This window comes from Osmerus eperlanus, chromosome 18 (genome assembly GCF_963692335.1).
Source record: "Osmerus eperlanus chromosome 18, fOsmEpe2.1, whole genome shotgun sequence".
Classification (NCBI taxonomy): Eukaryota; Metazoa; Chordata; class Actinopteri; order Osmeriformes; family Osmeridae; genus Osmerus; species Osmerus eperlanus.
Genome location: NC_085035.1, coordinates 4933107 through 4954824, shown reverse-complemented (window position 1 = coordinate 4954824; position 21718 = coordinate 4933107). Strand labels below are relative to the sequence as shown.

Below are 21718 nucleotides of genomic sequence, written 5' to 3'. Positions count from 1 at the left end.
TCTGGCTAGCCCCTGCAACACATTCACTCATGTTCACTCTGACTTCAACTATGTTGTTCTTTGACATAGGCCTAACCTTGGTCAATGCTGCATTCAGCATCCAGAACGGTGACAGTACAAATGTCCCAAGGGGGTACATGAGTATGACATTCAGGTCTATAAGGTATGGAGAACAAATGAAACAAATGATTCATAAAGGTGTCTGAGATGAGTGAGTGATTGTACCTGCAGAATAGAAGAGTGGCAGGATAAAAAATTCAGACAAAGTCAAATAAATCACACCAAAACATATGAGAGCCTGTATATTTACTGAATTTTTCTGCAAAATACAAATACCAGATTTCCAATACAGGAAAATACATTTGATTTCTTATAGCTGCGACAGAGGTGAACTTCCAGTGAGAAACATTTTGTCTTCAAGTGGCGACAAAGGCCAGCTTATGCCGCTTGGAGCCTCTTAATTTCAAAACATTTACTTCAAATTTCCCAGTCACCAGCAAAAATAAAAGCCCAAACCCTTGATGGTTGGTGTTTTCATGTTAAATAGGGAAAACAAATAATACAGGGGCCACCCAAACCTTATTGTTCATGCACCTTTATAGTTAGAGGGGCAAAGTTATACTATTCTCATGAACACAGAGTTTGGAACTGATCAGAAAGTTTGTATTATGGGTAAATTTGAAGTACAGGTAGATTGCAGACTTTACAGCACAGACACATTCTAATAAGAGAGAATACAATACAAGGAAAGAGAGTTGCTCTGACCAGTGGGTGAGCAGGATCAACATGCCATGGTTAGTCTATAACCCATTTGCTCCAGGTTCCCAACTCAATACTTGAACTACCCAGAATAGTGGCCTCAAACTCCCAGAACCCCATAGGGAGGTGTCTGCTCATGTCCAGCCCTCCTGATTCACCTCATCACAGTCATCTGGACCATGTTCAGATGATTCCTGTGCTTGGTCAGAACCTACAAACGGGTTGCTCTGCAGGACTATGGTGTGAGAAACGAACCCCTGTTCATTTGAGAGAGGATGGGGAAGTCAAGTAGAATGAGACATCTTCGGGGCTCTGCCCTTTTGCACATACATTATCATGGTATTGCAGCCTGGCAAAGAACAAAGGTGACTTTCAAAGTCAAAAGTGATGCTTTTGGGGTTAACTTTTTGTCTTTGCAAAACTTTCAAATGACATCAACCACAGTACAACTGTAGTAAGGAGATAGGCAGCCGTCCAGCCACTGCTCAGATAAACCAAAGTCTCAGAATAGAACAATTCAAATTTTAAAAAGTACAAATCTCCATGAAAAACATTATAGCTTGTGATATAGTGCACACAACATCTGGACTGAAACACAACTCTAAGTAGTTGGGGAAATGTTCGAAGCAGGATTTAGCCCAGGGGGTGCGGCTGGGGGCTTGAGCTTCAAATATACAGCATCTCAACCAAAATATTCAAAATAGACAACACCCAGCCATATCTTACACCTTTGTAAAACTATTTTTACAGCCTCTGTATGCAGCTCATCATTCCTTATTTCCATGTGCCTACAGCAGGTCTGGCTAGCAGACGAGAACATGACAGACTAGAGCCTGGATCCAGTTTCTACCCGCTGCTATGGAGTGGAGCTTGACGTGAATCTCATGTTGTTCTAATGGGGTTTAAACAGCTTAAGGCACTGGTTCGTCATGGTATACTGATACAGTATGTGAAATGAACTTTGCGTGTTTATTATGTCAATGGAGAGGTACAGCAACCATGATTGTTGTGGTTATTTAAGACACATTCCCAGTGTCAAATTGTGTTCCATAGTGTCCATGCCATGTCATTGTTTTATACTGGGACATGGGGGGGGGAAATGCATATCTGATTTTAAGTCCTTTGTATTTGATCATGTTAAAAGTTCACCTATGGCAGGTAAGTGCTATCTTGATCATTTGAGGCTAAATTTAAAAAGATGCCTATCCTAAACCGCCCTGTTATGTGAGACTACAGAGGAGAATAGTAACCACAGCAGCGGGACTGAACCCAGGACTAGCACCCCGACCAGAGGTCCTGCAGAAATACTGTAGAAATGCACCCTTAATGTGATCACTAATCTCACATGGGCCTGTTGACGAATTTATACAGATTTTTTTTAAGGATACATTCAAAGTATTCAAACAGGGTTATAATCTTATTCCGTACAGATCGACTTGTAGAAATGTAGAAATGTACACTACCTGCTTGTGTAGTGTAGAATGACTACTCTAAGCAAAGGTCTACTGCCTTTTGGCTAAACAAGGATATTTGATAGAAAAGAATGTGCACCAGCACTTACAGAACTTTTGCTATTCTGAAAAACAACTGTTTTAACATTATTAAATAGACTTAAAAGGGCTATAGGCATCCTTAATTTCAAATACATTCAAAATCCTTTTCAAATTAATATATATAATTAGGTAGGAATATACTCTTTTTTTACATTTCACTATAAAGAGACATCACGTCTTTGTGCAGCAAAGCATCCAATTTCCATCTGTCTATATGGCTCTGATTGCTCACACTGGCAGATCTATGAAACACACACACTGGCTCATTCTATTCTTTACAAAGCCAAACATGCTTTGCTTGAGTAAAACTGTTCATTTGGAAGAGTGGAGTTAAATGCAGCCCCCTTTTCACTCCGCTAACATGACATTGACCAAATTCATAGGCTTCTTTCCTTGGAACATTCTATTTGTCCTGGGGTTCACTTTTCTGCTACCTGTGGCATATGCCTCTGTTCTTCTCCCTCACACTCTCACCATCTTTCTTTCTTTCTCTCTCTCTCCCTCTCTCTCTGGCTCTCTTTCTTTCTCTCTCTCTCTCTCTCTCTTTCTTTCTTTTCTTCTCTAACCGTCACTCTGCCAATCTCCCCTTTCTATATATTTATATTTACATAAATACGTTGAACCTGCAACACAGCATGGATTGTGGTGAGCATACATACAGCTGCAATTCAACCAGGACAGCAGACTGAAACACCTGGTTCTGTTAACAAGAACTATACAAGTACTATCTCAGTATTACATTAGTACTTCACCTTGCTCTCATGTCCTATGTCACACTAGGCCTTAACATTTTTTTTTTTTTTTTACTCACCAGTAGCTTTGAGTACCAGACTTATTTCCTCACATCCTTGTTACTGTAGTTGACCTAGAGTTTGCACATGTACAAATGTGCTTACATATTTATTTACTTATATTCCCAAACACACACACGCACACAGTACAAGCAATACACGTCCCGTCCCCCCCCGCCCCGAACCCTTCCTCACTCGCCACCCACTGTGTATGGGAAAATCTCAACTGAGCCCCTGTCGTTCATGTAATGGGCTACATTTGGCCATAGCTACTACAGTATACAGTATTAAAAACACGCTGTCATTTCACTTAACGCTACTTTTCCATCCCCTATCCAGTATATGTCGTTGTTATACCTATAGCACTCACTCAGCACAAGAATAATATAATCATAATAACACTATGCGGTAACACTATAGACAGACCCCTCCCCCCCTGTGGCTTTCATGCCTTAGGGGTGGGATTGATCATGTAGCCCAGCCTTCTGATAGGCGCATGCGTTTGACCGACGGGCTGTGGCGCTCATCCTGATTGGACAGGGGTCGGAGCAGGAAGTTGTCGTTGCCACGGTGGTCCTCGCGGTCGTCGCTGCCGTCGTACGAGCTCCCGCAGCTGGACACGCTGTCGCCCGGGGAACGGCCGGCTTCCGCCTGGCCCCGGTTGTTTGGGTAGCCCATCGTGGACACGCCCCCGAGGCCCCCACCCACCATTCCCATACCCCGGTCCCTGGGAGGGGAGGCGGGCTCGGATTTGATGTGGAGGTTCTGATGACCGGATGAGAGGTTGAGGTTGGAATTCTGGCACAGGTTCCTGGGCGAGGAGAAGAAGGGAGAGATAGTCAGAGACAGAGAAAGGAATGGACACAGGGAGGGAGGGAGGGAGACCACACACACACACACGGAGAATGAGAGTCCTGCTCACCCCATGTGTCCTAACGTGGAGTGTTGAAGGCCCTGCAGCTGTTGCTGCTGCCAGCCGGTGACTGACCCCAGGTGAAGAGAGCCAGAACCACCGAAGCCTGTCAGGGAGGACAGATCACTGCCCAGGGAGTACTCTACACACAGACGAGGAGGGGGGGTCAGAGGTCAGACATCGGGCCGCGGTTCACAAACGGCAAACTGAATGACGTCCATTCTTGTAGTTCCCTGCTGTACCCACCTGTGCCATAGGAGGTGGAGAGGGCAGAAGGGTACCCGCCCATTCCCTGCCCGGGCAGAGTGGGGGTTGCTATGGACACCACCGGAGAGGCCAAAGTCTGGGCGGTCTGGGAGTGATTTATTCTCTGATTCTAGAAGGAGGGCCATCAACAAAGCCGTTAAAACAAATCAGGATTCGGGTTCCATTAAGAACACACAGCCGTGAAGGCCCACCTACATCTCTCATGTCTACTACTCACCAGCATTAGGTCAAAATCCTCACACTGGTAGCATTGAGCAAGAGGGAACACATTTATGTTAGTCTAGGTGGAGATCTGCGTTCGGGCCTTAATGGATCTACACAGCAGTAAGAACACATCTATCCATGAGGAAGTTTACGGGGCGTCATGAACCACACGAGAAGGGACAGGAAGGAGTGACACGACGCGAGGGGGAGACTGGAGGGGAGGAGGAGAGAAGAGAGTGATGGGGGAAGAGGGGGTGGAACGCCAACGAGGGAGAGATCAAGAGAAAGGCTCGAGTGTGAGAAATGCAGACAGAGAGAGGGAGAGAAAGAGAAAGGAGAGAGATAATAGAATGAGAGAGGGAGAGAGAGAGAGAGAGAGAGAGATAGAGAGAGATAATAGAATGAGAGAGGGAGAGAGAGAGAGAGAGAGAGAGAGAGAGAGAGAGAGAGAGAGAGAGAGAGAGAGAGAGAGAGAGAGAGAGAGAGAGAGAGAGAGAGAGAGAGAGAGAGAGAGAGAGAGAGAGAGAGAAAAGGTCCCAATCAGGGATCAGGGATGACTGAGTGTGGAGGGAAAGAGAGAGAGAGAGAGTTAGAGAGAGAGAGAGAGAGAGAGAGAGAGAGAGAGAGAGAGAGAGAGAGAGAGAGAGAGAGAGAGAGAGAGAGAGAGAGAGAGAGAGAGAAGAAAGAAAGGACAGACAGACAGACAGACAGACAGACAGACAGAAAGAGAGCACTCACGATGGTGGGCATGTTGTTATTCTTGTTGCTGGGGGGCATCAGGGTGCGCAGGTCCGGCTTGCGGTTCATGCTCAGGGACATGGGGGGTGGAGTCTTGGCCTGCATCCCTTTGGACATGCCCCCTGGAGACACCATCAGTCCTGGGGAGCCGCAGTGGTTACTATAGCTAACGGTACCTGGTCAACGAGGAGAAGAGATTCAAGGTCACGTTGATTTCTACGTGGGATCGACTTGGATGCAAAGATACTGTACTAATCTGCTGCACTCAACATGATGTATTAGACATAATCTTACCAGCACTGGAGACCACAGTGTTAGAAAGCTCGGATCCCATCAAACCTGTTAAAAGAGAGAAGAGAGCATGAAAATTGTGTGTGAGTGGGGTGGGTGTGTGTGTGTACTTGTGTACGTGCGTACACACCTGCATTTCCTGCACTGGGGGGTCTGTGTGTGTGTGTGGGTCCAGGCGACATGCTGTTCCTCTGCAGGGAAGAGTGTGTGAGGGGGAGTAGGTTGTGGTTCCCCAAGGAGCCCCCCACCCCGGGGTGCGAGTAAAGCAGTCCGCTGGGGTTATTGGCTTGGATGGACAATCCCATGTCGTAGTTAGAGGGGGGGAGGGCCTGTTTGGACGGACAAAACGGATACAATGGCAATTAGCACCGGGAGAGAGCTGTGGCGGGGGTCATCCGGTTCAGAACGCAAAGATGGCCGCCGGCGTGGACTTACACACAGTCTCTGTCGGCTGATGATGAGGTCGATGTCTTCGTTGATCTTGCGGTATTTGTCCTCCGACTCGGGGCTCTGGCCGGCAGAGTCGTCCGCCTCGATGTCGGGGCTGTCGCAGCCGTTTAGGCCCTTCTTCCTGAGGGTCTGACAGAGAGGGGAGACAGACAGAGCCCACGTTTACCACTGAGCGCCGATGGTGCGGGCCCAACGAGCCACTCCTTTCCGCCACAAGGGGGCGCCATCTGTACAGGAATACTCAACTTCCTCAGGTCGATTTTGCTTCAGCAGCAAAAGAGTCAGATTTTTGTTTTGTTTTTGTTTTTTACTTTACACGACCCGCGTCACTGTAAGTGTAGTCACGGTGTCGTGAGGGGTTTGGGAGGGGAGAGGGGCAGGCATCAAATCGGTGTGTGTGCGTCTGTGCGTGTGTGTGCCATACAGTATGTGCCTTTGCTCTCACCCTGACCTGCCTCAGCACTTTACACGGGGGCAGTCCAATCACCGGACCAATGCAACTGGCCCGCACGCACGTACGCAAACACACACACACGCACGCACGCACGCAACACATACATACAGTGGTTGGCTCAGTCCAGTTATCCCACTCATCCCAGTCATGCCCACCTGTTACTGGTTGACATGGGGAGGGGGGGGGGGGGAGGGGCAGGGCCCGGATTCAGCCAATAGCCGCGCAAGGTCTGCGGGATGGCCGTAGAAGGCTATTTTTTGCTCATGTGGCACCGACTGCGCCGCCCTCACCCCCCACTCCACCCCCCAAGTCAATATGACCCGCTACCGACGCAGTCCTTGTTTTTATCTCCAATATCCATATTAATTATACACACACACACCGACACATCCAGACACACTGTACATCACACGCCCACTACCCCTTTACAACAAAGTCTGGCATTTTCTACAGCCTTCTTTAGGTCCACGCGCATACTGCTATGCTGATAATGAACAGCTGGAGTGGCTCAAGAGGGTAACCTTGAGGAAGTGTGTGTGTGCGCGTGTGTGTGTATGTGTGTGTGTGTGTGTGTGAAGGTAAGGGTATGGCAGGTGGTTGGGGACAGCTGACTGAAGGCACTCAAGCCTTGAAGGAAAACAGCTGAATGAGAGAGAGAGAGAGAGAGAGAGAGAGAGAGAGAGAGAGAGAGAGAGAGAGAGAGAGAGAGAGAGCGAGAGGAAGCAGATCTCTCTCTCTCACCAACCGTCTCAGGAGGAGAGGATCCCTCACTGAAATGCTCCTCCCGAGGTTTCTACCATGTTTCTCTCTGATCTTTTCCTGGAAGTTTTTTGATCTGTGTCTTCCTCGAGGGTTTTTAGGTTGGTGTAGGTGCGGGTCCGTAGACATCTGTGAAGCCTCTGTGATATCACTTGTAAAAAAATTAAAAAAGGCTATTCAAATCCAATTTGATTTGAGCTCATCCACACAGCTCGACAGAAGTACCCCTCCCTAAGCTGTCTGCACCTCTACGCAGACATATCCCTCCTCTTTCATCTTTGCTCAATTTCGCAGCCACATAACCACAACCGCCACATGAAGGCTACAACTAAGGTGTGTGCTGGGCGTGCACCTATTTCACTTAAAGCGTACGTGGGTATATGTGCATGTGTGTGTGTATTTTCATGTACTCGCACGCGAGCAGGATCTGCCTCTACAAGGGCAAAGCGAGGGGCGTCACTTGTTCTGTGTGTGCCAGGGAACATGGTGTGCAACCCTCACACCATTCCGCCACGACTGCCCTGAAAGGAACACCATTCCTGTCGAATGTCCGCATCCCTCCTTCCCCGACCACACTGTGGCCGGAGAGAAAGGGCACCTTAAAGTCAAGCTCGATGTTTTTTCGTCGTTTTTTTTAAACAACTGCACAAATAAACGTTGCGCGTATCCCTCACCGTACATGAAACCTATTTATTATTTTAGAATGTATCCAGATCAATCATTTCCAGAATCGGATGTGTCACTAGTTCATGTGGGCCCATTCAAAAATAACAAAAAGTGTCCAACAACATCGAGAACTCCCTGCGAAATATGTCCCGTTAGGCACCAGAAGAATATCCACAACCTACAGCCTTTTATAAAAATAATAGACTGAAGCTGCCTGAACTCAACATATTGTTTTGAGAGGATTGTAACAATAACGTTGCGATAATGTTTTGTGTCTACCTGATCGATTTTGGCGTACAAGTTAACTTAGCAAAATAAACACATCCCATCCACTGGAATCTAAACATGTGACAGTGCAGAGAGAGAAGGTAAGAGGGGAGAGAGAAGGTCTGGTACCTCAGCTCACAGTTTCTTGGCCATTCTTCTCGATTGTACCCTTATGGAACACACACACACACACAAACCCACACAGCCGGCCGAGACTATTTTTAGCGGCGCTGCATACTATTTTTAGCCCACTACCGGTTTCCAGCAGTTTAACAGGGAGTGATCACAGCCGACACAAAGGGAGTTAGAGTTACACTGACTGTGTGTGTGTGTGTGTGTGTGTGTGTGGTTTTTACTTTCTTTTTTTACTTGACTAACCCAAAGAAAGAACTTCAGCTGTTTCCAATTTCCAACAGACACACACACCATAGAGAAAGGCGAAGGATTCGAAGAGGACTGAAGAATGCAAGAGTTCTCCAAATTATTAATAGCCACAATCCTCGGCCAAATGCACCAAATACAACTCCCTGTTACAAAGAATAGAGCCAATAAAACACACACAAATACACACACACACACACCAACGCCCCACAGCAGAAAAAGACCAAAACAAGGGAGTCTCTCTTCAGATAAATTCTTCTTGGGCAGATATTTCAACTCAGAGACGTTTACCACAGCTGTGTCATTCAGCAGATTCTTCCTATTCCCTTTATTTGGCACCCATGACCTTTTTTAAATATCAAAAATATTTCCTTGTATGCCTGTATATATATGATCAATTCACAAAGAATGTGGTCATGGTAACTCGTGTCATGGCCTATTTTATCTAGAAATACCCCAAGTCTGCCCAGCTAATCTCAACATAGGGTGGTGATGATATGATACAACGTGTCAATTCTTCCAGAAGATTAGAAGGAGTGACACTCCCCCCACACACAAGTCCCCCGACTCACGCTTGTAGTGTCGTCTGCTCAGGAGAGTTAAGTCTCCCAAATCCACATCCCGCCTCGAAATACTCCAATCAAACTCCAAGGAGTCTCCTGAGTCTGATTGGGGGGGGGGGGGGAGGGGGGGGATGATCCCAGGACAGTCACCACAGCGAGGAGATCAGAGAGCAAAGCCCGTGCACTCGGTCAGCGGCACACGCCCCTCCACCGCGCCACGCCCCACGGGTCCCACAGAGATGAACGCCGCGAGAGTATCTGACCTGTCCGCTTGTCTCTCTGCTGGAGGAGCCCTCTTGTTTTATGATCCCGTCATCAGCTACACATCCTCCCCCCAACCCCCCCCGAATCTCGACTAATCTCACCGGGACCTCACTTCCTGTCAATCCGTCTATATGTCTAAACACCAGAGGTCAGAAGGTCAAAGCAGGAAGGGGGCTGGAGGAGGTGGAGGTGGGGTGCACTTTGGAGGGAGGGGGGAGTAGAAAAGAAGGGGAGCAGGGATGGGGGGGGGGACCTTCAAGGAGGGAGGAGGGTGAAGGGTGAGAGGGAGGGAGAGGAGCCGTGTGGATGAGAGAAAGGGGGCCCACGGGAGGAGAGGGGGGATCGTGGGATCGCAACGGCAGATCACATAACAGACAGTCGGATCTCAAGAAAGCCTAGGCAGACCTTTCCCCTCGATCTCCCTTTATTTCCCCTCCATCCCTCCGTCTCCTCCCTGTAATGAAACATTGTGTGCCCCGAGGGGGAGAGGGGAGGGGGGAGGAAATGACAGAGCAGGTAGGCGGAGAAAAGAAGATGAATATTCCAGGAGGAAGGAGGAAACGGAAGAGAGGAGGGGGAGGGGGATGCCCTCCACCGGACAGAAGGATGAGAGATAAGGCCAGAAGGAGGGGAGGCCGAGGAGAGGAAGGGGTGAGAGTAAGTGTTGACCATGCGTTGGAGAGATAAGAGAGAGCCTGTAGAGATTACAGTAATGAGGTAAATGGGATTATGTTAGATTAGAGTAGATTAGAGGGGGATTAGCCTGCCCCTGACAGAGCTGACTGAAAGAGCATGTGTAGAGCCGCGTGGGTGGACAAGCCAGGGCCAGACCCCGGGCCAGAGCCCGGGCCAGGGCCAGAGCCCGGGCCAGGGCCAGGGCAAGGGCCAGAGCCCGGGCCAGGGCCAGGGCAAGGGCCAGAGCCCGGGCCAGACCCCGGGCCAGAGCCCGGGCCAGAGCCAGAGCCCGGGCCAGGACCAGAGCCAGGGCCAGAGCCAGAGCCAGAGCCAGGGCCAGAGCCAGGGCCAGGGCCAGGGCCAGGGAGGTTTATGGCCCAGTTAGGCCCCTCTTCCACTGCACAGTACCGGCTCGATTTGATTTGACTACCCAACTTTTGGGGGCTTTAATAGGGCAAATCTGGTACCTGCCCCGTACCGTTTATAGTCATTTTGGTAGCACCTGGTTCCAAGCGAGCTGAGTGCAACATCTTGAACAAACACCACCGAGCATGACATCCTGTCAGCCAAGATACTTTATAGCGGCCGCAATTCATTCAAATCACTGGACTACCCGGTTCCACGGCAACCCACAAAACCAAGCCTGGTCAACCAGAGGCAGACGTTGCCTCTTTGTTCCGGACAGAACGTTCCAGAGTGACGTGTGTCGGCTCGAAGACGACGTCACGCCAGTTGCGTGCGGCGTCGCTATGACGACCGGCTCCATTGAGGGTGGTACAGTAGGGCAGGAGAAAGAAAAGAAAAGAGAAAAGTTGTGTTGAGACGAGTTTAACCGGTACCTTGTCGTGAAAAGCAGACACCGAGATAACAGCAGGACGTAACTATTATTATACCAAAGCTCTTGAATCACCTCTGGGGCTCTATCTCTCATCCAGGATCTCGCTGCCTTTATGTAGCAGGTCCAGAACCGCTTCAACAACTCTCTAAGTATGTGTGTGTGTGCGTGTGTGCATACACCGGCCATTTTGCTCTTCTAACACCATGACATAACTTCCTTCTGGCTGGCCAAGGCTCTTTGCTGCAAACGCCGGCCTTCTTTTGTTCAGCTTAGCGCCACACACACCCATCAAACACACACACCCATTTCACACAAAGAGAACGCAACACCGTCACCGGGGGTGAACCCCTTCCGTGAAAGAACCTTGTTGCGGGGGGTCGCCATGCCAACTCCACACAATAATTATGGGATGCATAAACTCACATCCACGATGTCGGAGTTGGTCCGGCTCTCGTGGGGCTCGTTGTACTCGGTGTACTTGAGCAGCACCTTGTCCATGTCGGTGCTTGCGTACTGGAACAGCTTGTTGGTGCTGTTGAAGATGATCAGGGCGATCTCGCAGTCACACAGCACGCTCAGCTCGTACGCCTTCTTCATCAGGCCAAACTTCCGTTTGGTGAACGTCACCTGGCCAGAGGGGGGGGGGGGGGGGGAGGAGATGGAAACGAAACCAAATCAAGATGTGACGAGCTTAATGTGTTTGCATTTTTGTGTTCTGGTGTCCAGGTCATGGCCAGTTTTACTAGTTGTTGTTATGCCAATATGTGGTTGTAAAACGGTTTTAATCTCTTTACTTTGACATCTCGCTGCATTAAGGATAAACTGCAGAACTAGTGTTTCTTACAATTAGCTGTCACATTTTGGCTGTCAGGCATGAGGACATAAGTGACTCATGAGACTGATATGATATGATAACTGCCAGCATACACACACATATATATATATTTATACAAACAAATATATCCATACACACGCGCGCACACACACGCACACACACTCAATAAGGCCTACGTAGAGAGTCCAAGGAAAGAGCCAAGAGGTCAGTATAGCCCTGCTTCTGGGGTCAGGAAACATATGTGAGAGCATTTCCTGTCATAACAGGAAGAGAGGAACCACTCCCACTCACGCCTGGGGGTGCTTGGTGTGTGTGTGTGTGCGCGCGCGCGCGTGTGTGTGTGTGTGCCAGAAACAAAGCAGTTTGTCCCTTAACTATGCTTAGGTCTACGAGCGTGATGCCGTGTTCACCAGCTTGTGAGAGTCATGTGACAACATGGCATGGCTCTAAACTTAGAAAGGAGAGAGGTACCAACTTTGTATGTTTGTCTGTGTGCGTCTGTGTGCGTGTGGGGAGGGGGTGTCTGTGTGCGTGTGGGGAGGGGGTGTCTGTGTGTGTGTATTTACCTGTCGGTTTCGTTCGTCCATAATCCGAGCTATCTGAATCTTCTTCCTCCCCATATTTGCTCCTTCTCTCTCTTTCGCTTGATTCCAGACGTCTTTTTTCTCTCCTTTCTTCAAGCTCTCTCGTTCTTCTCTCAGATCCTACCAGCAGCCTTCCCTACTTCTCTCGGTTCCCGACCTCTGGCAATCGTTCCTTAAAGAGACAGAGACGAGAGGGGAGAGAATGGAGATAACCAGATACGACATCAACAAAGCACACAAACACACGCGCGTACACGCACACCCACGCACACTGTATTGATTAATCCCAGAGAGAAGAGTTTCAACAGTGTTTGGGATTCTGCGTGCGACAGTTGATAAGTCAACAGTTTGACTTGGACGGCAGGGAATCCATCACTGATTAAAACGGGGGGGCGTCTCCGCCGGTTCGACAGAGAATGAACCTTTAAATCCAGTGGAAAAAAACACAAAGGAAAGATGTAATATAAATGAGGTACCCTAAGAAATAAAAGACCCTTGTTTTTTCTGTCTCTCTCTCTTTCTCCCTCCCTCTCTTTGTCTCCTCTGGGTGTTACCCCCTCTGGTCCCTTGGGAGGAAGTGAGACAAAGAATCATGTCAGAATGCAAATGATAAGAGTTAGGCCAGTGCAGCTGTGTGTGCTGTGCACATATACTGTAGTCCTTGTGCCGAACTTTACCTCTCTCTGTCTTAAGTGACTTTATCTATGTTAGTCTCTCTCTCTCTCGGTCTTGGTCTCTCTGTCTTACTCTCTCTCTCTCTTAGTCTCTCTGTCTTGGCCCAGTTTCCCAGACATGGATTTAAACCTAGTTGTAAAGAAAGAGAACAATTAAGACCATTGATCCATTGATCACATTTTTAGTCTAGGACTAGGGTGAATCCATGTCTGGGAATCTGGGACTATATATATATCTCTGTGTTAGTCTCTCTCTCTCTTTCTCTCTTTCTCTCTTTCTCTCTCTCTCTTTCTCTCTTTCTCTCTCAATACAATTTCAATTCAATGGGCTGTATTGGCATGAAATATCAAAAGTTAATATTGCCAAAGCAACAGTGGAGTTACTGAAATATTTCTACCCATATAAATCACAGGCTTATACATACTTATTCATACACACATACGGATACAGATGATAATTAAACATACATACAGGTGACAGACATGTAACTACATGTAGTTACATGTCTCTCTGTGCCTTAGTTTCTCTGTCTTAATCTCTCTCACTCTCTCGGTCTCTCTCTCTCCTTAAAAACACAGACACATGCAGGAGGGTTTAACCTGTACATGAGACAGACCCTGTCACCTGGTCAGAGCAGTCACCTGCACCATGGGATGACATCTATACACACCTGTACCTTGTCATACAGGCCCTTACATAACGTTAAGCCACCGCTCTGATCTCTCTCACACACACACATACACACACACACACTTTTAATCCAGCACACCTGTCTACACTCGGAGCCAAGATGTAAAAGCTGACCCCTCAATCCCTCTGCTCATTCCTCCTGATCACAACAACCATCTTTAACATCTCCTGTATGACTTCCTGACACAACCGAACCAGGCTAACCCTAAGCCAGGGTTGCCAACCTTTACCTGAGTCTAAACATCCGTCACCAATCCCATCCGTGACATGTCACCCTTTCCTTGCCGCCCCATATCCTTGTAAGGCCCCTACACCTCTCTCACACACACACGCGCATATACAAACGTCCCCCCCGAACGAAAAACACAGACCCAAACAGGAAAGCTTCGAGGACTGAGTGTAGCGGGGATGGAGATGGAGAGCAGGAATAAGAAACGCAGCGAGTGACAAAGGGAGGGAGTGATGATGGAACGATGAAAAGAGTCATAAAGAGACTGAGATGGCGGAGAAATCAGGCCTGTCCACTCGGGAGGACAAATATGACACGCCTGTCCCTCCATCCTTTCATTCGAGAGCCTGCCTTTCTCTTTTCTCCCCAGTCGACGGAGAGACGGTTCGGAAAGCCCACAGCGGGCGTGCGGTCCTGACAGCCACGAACGATGAGTCACGGCCGTGCGTTCACATGGAATGACGGGTGACGTCTCAGCACTGGCGTGTGGAAGAACGGGGCGCAGGCCTGCAGTGCGGCTTCGCTACTGCGAGTCATTCATCACCACGTGCCTGGGTTTGTCTGTGTGCGCGCGCCATCTGGGATCTGGGAGCCATGTGAGATTTACCTGTGTGTGTGTGTGTGTGTGTCTGCTTAAGAGAAGCTTAAGAACCTGGGTCAGAAAGGCGACTGGGAACATCCCCATAGACACACACACACACACACACAGGGATTTCCTTACAGCTTACTGCCGTCAAAGAAGCCGAGAAACCAGATAGGAGGATCACTAGGGGCACGTGAGGGCTCAGAGGATGTGCATGTGTGTTGGGGGGCCGGGGCGGGGGGGAGGGGGGGGGGCAAAGCTGTTGTCCCTTACGACGGCACCTAAGAGGAGCCTCCTTCTTCATCATCCTCCTCATTATTCCCTGTCGTCCTCGCCGCCCCCACTCGACGAACCAACGAACCCAGGACCGTCCATGACCGACATCTTATGGCATCCATGAGTCGAGAGGTTTGCCTCCCAAACCGTCCGCGAATGTTTTACCGGCGGTGCAGGCGAGCGCCGTGAGGGTCGACAGTCCTCCCTTGTGCCCTTCCGAAACGGCTGTGTCATCGTTCGACGGCGTGATCCAAGACGAATTGACATGTCGAGGGCTCTCGACCTGTTGGTGCTGGTTGCAATTAAGGGCACGTTCGATAATCGCCCTAACAAGCACTGACACGCCACGCAGACAACATGACCGAAATAACGCTTTATGTACCGCATCAGCCAGGGAATTAAAACAAAAAAACGCCTCGTTTTTTTCCGTCCCTCGACATGGTGTAAATATAGCACGGCCGCTCGACGGGCAAAGTCAGCATTTCAGACGGCGTGGGAGTTTGGGCCCGTTTCTGCTTTTCATCCTGTAGTTATCAGGATAGTGTGTGAGTGAGTACGTGGGGTGTGTTAGGGTTTGTGGGGTGTGAGAAAGAGTGTGCATGTGTTTTCCAAGAGTGTACCCTTTCAGAGGATGTGACGTACAGACCCGTGTCCATACAAACCGAGCCAGGATGACGGCAGTTCTCCACCCACCCCCACACACAAACACACACACAAACCCACCCTCCCACACACACACAAACTTCCTCCTCTATTTATAGAATACACGTAAACCAGCAGGACTCCAAAAATAAAGGAATGAACTCTTTACCTCAAACAACAAAAGCTGGAGTCTGGTTCACAGACGGAGACGGCCAAACCACAGCGCAGAAACGGAGTTGTCATTTTAAGGCACAGCATATTATCTACCTCACATTTTATCCTTTTACATAATACACACAAACACACACACTGTCAAACAAAGAGCCGAATAAAAACGGTTGGCGAATGCAGACGAACGGCAGACTGTGTGTGTATTCTTGGGCAGCGGGAGAGGGCAGTCGTGGGTGAAGGGTGGCAGTGTCTTTGTAGTCCTTGGCAGGACACCCAAAATGTCTGCGTCCCGCTGCCAAAGAGAGGGTGTACGGCGTCTGGGTGCTAGAGGGTGGGGGGTCCGTCCGAATCTAGGGCAGGGGGGGTGGAAGTCGGGGGGGGGGGGGTAATGGGGTAGATCCAGGCTTGGGCCACGCAGGGCCACAGAGAGGGCCGAGGCTGATGACTGGAAGGCAGCTGGAGGTGGTGGGAGATGTGGTGTTAAGAGTAGGGGTACTACAATATCAGACATGTGATAGGACAACTGCACGTTAGCCGTATCGATTGAAAAGCTTCCAGCACCTTGCGTTCTTAAACATTAGGAAGACCCCTGGTCTAAAAGTGGATTACACAGGACACCGCATTTGTCTACTACACACGAAATTGAAGATTCAAATTTTATTTTTGTACCCTTTTCTCACCTCACCCAACTGTAACCACATGATAGGCTATAAATACCAGAGTAAGACACATAACATGAGGGGGCTCTGAGGGCCATCAGCTACATGCTGGAGCTACACAAAGAGCTCCTCTGTGCTAGTCTCTCTGACTATAGGGATACCACATCACCAGCCTGTTCTGCACTGGTGACAAGGAGAATGTTACACAGAACTAGAAAACACTGGAGTCTGAAGGACGACAGGATTTCCTGCCCATACTATATACAGGTGAGGCATTCTTTGACGGGAATGTCTTGTCAACAGATTAATCAGAGTAAAGCCCGATGAATTTGTAAAATGATTATGATAACGTCAAATCAAAAAGATGACGTGTAAACATAAGCGGGTTTGCCTTCCCAGTAGCAAAGAGCAGAGAAATGAAGCAGCTCTGTGAGGACATCTTTGCCTGTCTAAGTCGAGCTGTGTGATTGACACTGGGCTGGCTACTACACTGTAGTCATCTGGCCTCCAGGATTCTGACATAGCCTAGTACACCTGGTGGGTACCGGAGGGGTACAAGAGTGAACTATGATTCACTCTATTTTCAGCCATTCCACTGGTTGATCCGAGGTTTTCAAGAATTGTTATCGACCAGCAGCGGTCTTTCTCAGTCTTAAATCTATAGATGTAAAACACATCTATGTTTTAAGTATGTCAGTAGCCTAATAAGTGTCAGAGGTGGGATGAAGAAAAATAAATCTCCCTGCTACCTTCATAAAGAACACGTATGAGGGTTAGGAATAATGCATAAGACTTCACTGATATTTTGAGTATCGCTGTTTCAATTGTGACAGGTCCCATTCTAATAATACTTGAGTGCCGTGAAGTCTACATTAACTAACCAAACAAACACCCCGTCATAGTCTTTTTAGATCATCTAAAACGAATGCCATTCTATAACTGACCAATATGTATGGCCCGACAACATAGGACCTGGTCGCAAACTAAGTCACACGGCATATCCACTGATAATACGCACTTACTTTACTCCGCATCTGTGACAGACCCCTGCCACGGCCGTTTTCGCGATCCTGGTCCGCTTCTTTTTGGATGAAGGGAAAATACTACGCGCGAAGAAGCCGTTACAAAATGTACAATCTGTTTGAACTTCAGAGCTGATACATTAATTACGTGTGCTATAATCTACTTCCAGGGCAGTGAAACGGCCAAAGACCACGTCTCTTCTCCCGCATTCAATGCTTCTTGGGTAAAGAACCGAGTCTGATAAAAGTTGAGCTGTGCCTTCTCTGGTTGGTCCTGACTAGAGTTGAGTGAGAGAGTGATTATCTGGGGAAAGGAGGAGGGGAAGGAAAAGGGGATTATCCACGAATGTTTGTTTCCCGTTGGTTGTCGTTGAGCGTTGACACTTCAACAATTTGCGCGCAGATTCACTCACGATCACAGGCGCTCGACGAGGTGAACAGCCTTCCACACACACACCCTCTCGCACACACGGGCGCGCGCACCCGCTGCACGCACACTTGATGGAGCATTGAACTGAACTTACCAATCACTTGCACGTCTCCTTCTATCAACTTTGATATTTTTCGGTCTCCAGCCTTCAGATTGTTCCTCAATCTGTGCCGTGTGTCAGTATTGTCGCCCAGCGTGTCCGCTCTCCATTAGTGATTCCCTAGGGGCTCCAGGTCCGTAGGTTTTACTTAGCACCTGGTGGATAGGTCCGGAGGTTAGGCAAGTCGGACGATATCACGTCCACAAATCCACACGCAGTCACACGCATACACACACAAAGACACATGGCCCATTCCGAAAAATTACCCTAGAAAAACTTATTGGAGAGTGACAACACACAAAGGTGCGTGGGACAGTGGCTTGTGGCTCACTGACGCCCAATAGTGGAAACTGTGCAAACTGCACCTGTTTACTGGAACTGACACACTGTGGTTGATGACCAAGAGTTATGCTTTTGTTTTTTTTTACGCATCTTTCAATGGTACTCCCACACGCACTATACATACGTCAACCTATACATGACGTTTGTTTTTTTCTTCCTCCCTGAAATCGTAAAGATTGAGTGCGGGTGCGTATGCAAGCGTGTGTGTGCGTGTGTACATGCGTGTATGTCTGCGAAGGGTTCTACTAGGGGCTACCTTCATCTTTGGTGTAGTAGGAGACCAGAATGCTCAGAGAGGGACACCTGTGATCTATAAGGGATGGACTTGTAGAAAACTTGGGTCTTTTTGTTCTGTGTTGGGGATCTTGTTTCACTGGCAGAGTGGCGAGTATTGAATACTCCCAGAGAAAGATGCAGTTGCTATTGTGTTCTCTCACCTAAGAGAGACCCATGTCACTCTCATGACATGGGTCCCACACACCGAATGTCACTTACATACACTCATTCACAGGCACATGACATCATTCTTGCTCATTTGGCAAATTCAACAACGGCCAATAACATCTCTACCTTTTCTTCTCGATTTCACAGTGTGAGGCCTTTGTGCTTTTTTCTGACCTCCAAGCTCCCAGAGTCAGAGGTCAAAGCATCAAAGGTCACAGCCGGACAGTGGGATCAGATTCAAAGGTGACTGTTAACAAGAGGTCAAAACCAGAGATTCTTTTTTTTTTTCTCCACGTTTTTCCGGTACGTGCGCACGCTGAATCCAGACGTGGTCACTGGCAGCACATTAGCGATGTGGTGTTTGATCACACCAGATACTAGGTGTGATCCAACCCAAGCCCTGGACCTCAGTGTGTCCCAGTGTCAGGGCCCACACATGACTACATCGGACCACACCAGAATATGTAGCTCTCTCCCTCCTGATTGACTCATGCAGCTGTGTTGCTCTCTCTCTCTCTCTCTCTCTCTCTCTCTCTCTCTCTCGCTCTCTCTCTCTCTCTCTCTCTCTCTCTCTCTCTCTCTCTCTCTCTCTCTCTCTCTCTCTCTCTCTCTCTCTCTCTCTCTCTCTCTCTCTCTCTCTCTCTCTCTCTCTCTCTCTCCAACCTCAACATGTGACAGGTTGCTCCGGAGAGAGCCCAGGAACAAGGACACAGGATCCAGCCAATCACAGATGTTGGCGACACACTCTCCAGAGTTTTCTGAGGAGCCGTCGTACTTGCTACGTTTTGTCAAGCTCAATCTGCTCTTCGGTGTGTGGGAGTCGGCGGATGAAACCAAACGTACGTGTTTGTCGCTGACTACCTTGCTCACGCTCACATCCACTCACTGACGCTGATTCACTCGCTCACTCGTTCACTCACTCATTCACTCGCTCGCTCGCTCGCTCACTCACTAACTAGGTTGACTTGTTTTCCGATATCCTTGTCTGCCCAAGGCACTTTAAACCCTCATTTGAAACCCCAATGGAGCCATTCCGAGTCCCAGCTGAATGCCACACAGACCTCACACTCAACCCCCCCCCCCCACCCTTTTCTCCTCAGACACTCACCGGCGCGGTATCACTCTTCACCTGGAAGTGTCTCCGACAGCTCCAGCTGTGGTTCGGCTCAGTCGCTCCTTTAATATCAAACCGAAAAAAAAGAAGAGATGCGATGAAAAAAAGAAGGAGAAAAAAAACGATATCAAGCCAGACCAGCTGGCTTAGAGGAGAGGACCCAGAACTGGGCTGTTAGGCTCAAGGCTCGCTGCACACTGAGACGGGACACATACTCAGCCCCCACCAGACCTGTCCAACACACGCGCGCACGCACACACACACACACCCTATGACCTCTCCCTAAGTCCGTGCTGGTCGAGTGTGTGTGTCCGTGGCCGAGGCCTGGTCACCTGTCGCCGTCTCTCAGGGTATATTTAGCCGCGAGGTGTCACTGACGCTGCCGTGAGTGTGAGTGAGTGTCTGTGCGTGTGTGTGTGTGTGTGTGTGCGTGCGTGTGTGTTGCTGACACTCATAAGAGCCGCCGGATTACTGCTCCAGAGGCCTGTGGCTCTCCACATTACACAGGGAGAGAGAGAGATCAAACCTGTGAACGGGGCACTAGGTATCAGCCCAAGAGCATCTGCTCCTCTGAGGATCAGTCGTCACCTGTCCCCTCCAGTCAGCCCCGCCTGGGCCAGAGACAAGAGGCTGATCCGAAGGCACTTTGACGTGATCCATGTCTTCTGTGTGCTCCAGCAGTGTAATCGCCCGGTTCGGCGATATGACGGACCCTGAGCCACGACCAAAAGACAACACCCACGCAGTCACACACCGACACGCCCACTTTATTTCTCTCTCGGAGGCCAAGGAGAACACGTGCAGGCGGGCAGGTCGGTGTGTGTCTCCGCGCGAAGGAGGACACACAAATAAACCGGTCCTGAAGTCGACGGGAAATGACACTTTCGCACGTTTAATGGCTTCTCGGCACTGTTGACTTTACTCCGCCATCGCGGCTAGCTCGCCAGGAAGAGTCTCCACCGGTTGGTCATCTCCTCGCACCGGCATACCAAGAGTAGCCAATGTGGTCGCGGTTCCAAGATGACAAAGACTCCCGGTAGTCACAAGACACAGTGGTTTACAAAATGGCTTCCATGAAGACACAGCCTATACACTTAGGGATCGTTTCACAACGAGCCACAGAAACGCTTCCCCACAAAGATGGTGTCCAGCGTCAGTGTGTAGACTGGGGTCTGTGTGTGAGAGAGACCAGCGGAGGCGGAGGTGCGTTCAGCTCGGCAGCTGTGCCGCCTCACGGCTGGCTTGCGCCCGTCCATCCACGTCTATTTACCATTCGGTTCTTCATCGCCATCCTGCTCTCCTTCCCCTCGTCCTGTTTAGACTCCTGTCAGGGTCGTTTGACGGGACGGAGAGAAGAGAGGTGGAGAACGGAAGTGGGTCGGAGAGGAGTGGAAGAACAAGGTGACTGTGAACGCCACACTCTCCACAGGACGCCAGTAAAACGCGTCACTGAAATTGAATTACGGTCTGGCACAGAGAAGCACTGAGCCAGCTCGAGTCCGGCGATGGTTTGTTTTTGCGGCCTGTGTGCCAACTGTGATGCATAAAACCGAAAAGCCTGTGCCTTAGTCAGGAAGGACCTGGTCTTTTCTCTCTCTTCTGTCTTACTCAGGTCTTTTACTCTCTCTCTCTCTCTCTCTCTCTGTCTCTCTCTCTCTCTCTCTCTCTCTCTTTCCAAAATAATCTGTCAGTCCTCTGCTTTTCTTCAGGGATCAGGAGTATAGCCAATTCCTAACGTTCATTTCTTGGGCATGTTGTAAAGTACTGTAGGTGTGTGCGTGTACAGTAGGCATGTGCACATATGTCGGTTCACCGAAAGCATGTGAGCTGGTGTGTGTGTGTGTGTGTGTGTGTGCATGAAGGTTTGTGTGTAGGTGGTAATGTGGTGAGTAGATGGGGTAGCAGTAGAAACATCAACAAGCAGACACAGTTCCAATAAGGCCGGTCTAAAGAGATCCAGATGTACTCTCCGTCCCCCTGAAAATATTATTCCTGGAGGGGAAAGGTCTTAACCCTAGCCATAGCACTACATTACACACAATAACAGTCCCTGATATCTCTGGCTTCTCTTTCCTTCATCTGGAGAGGG

At 49.1% G+C, this 21718-nt stretch overlaps 1 protein-coding gene across 2 annotated transcripts; it reads right to left on the bottom strand.

The window, feature by feature from the left end:
• Positions 1 to 291: 291 nt before the first annotated feature.
• mef2ca (myocyte enhancer factor 2ca) lies at positions 292 to 19836 on the bottom strand. Of its 2 annotated transcripts, XM_062483807.1 has the most exons (12): positions 19624 to 19836; positions 17724 to 17884; positions 17200 to 17503; positions 12235 to 12424; positions 11257 to 11460; positions 5952 to 6095; positions 5647 to 5845; positions 5520 to 5564; positions 5226 to 5401; positions 4263 to 4392; positions 4026 to 4158; positions 292 to 3914 (listed from the first exon to the last, which is right to left on the bottom strand). In XM_062483807.1, the coding sequence occupies exons 4-12, from the start codon at positions 12286 to 12288 to the stop codon at positions 3572 to 3574; spliced, it is 1428 nt and encodes a 475-aa protein (XP_062339791.1). In that variant the 5' UTR covers positions 12289 to 12424; positions 17200 to 17503; positions 17724 to 17884; positions 19624 to 19836; the 3' UTR covers positions 292 to 3571. The 2 variants fall into 2 exon arrangements, with proteins under 2 accessions (XP_062339791.1, XP_062339790.1); XM_062483806.1 differs by lacking the exon at positions 17200 to 17503 and having other exon boundaries at positions 19624 to 19834.
• Positions 19837 to 21718: the final 1882 nt, after the last annotated feature.

What these genes read in the sequence shown, in the direction of transcription:
- mef2ca (XM_062483807.1), bottom strand. Translation starts at nt 12,288, where the DNA reads ATGGGGAGGAAGAAGATTCAGATAGCTCGGATTATGGACGAACGAAAC. An exon ending in CCAACTCCGACATCGTGGAT is followed by an intron (nt 6,096 to 11,256) that starts GTGAGTTTATGC and finishes CCTCTCTGTCAG; the next exon opens with ACCCTCAGGAAGAAGGGCCT. An exon ending in TCAGCCGACAGAGACTGTGT is followed by an intron (nt 5,846 to 5,951) that starts GTAAGTCCACGC and finishes CCGTCCAAACAG; the next exon opens with GCCCTCCCCCCCTCTAACTA.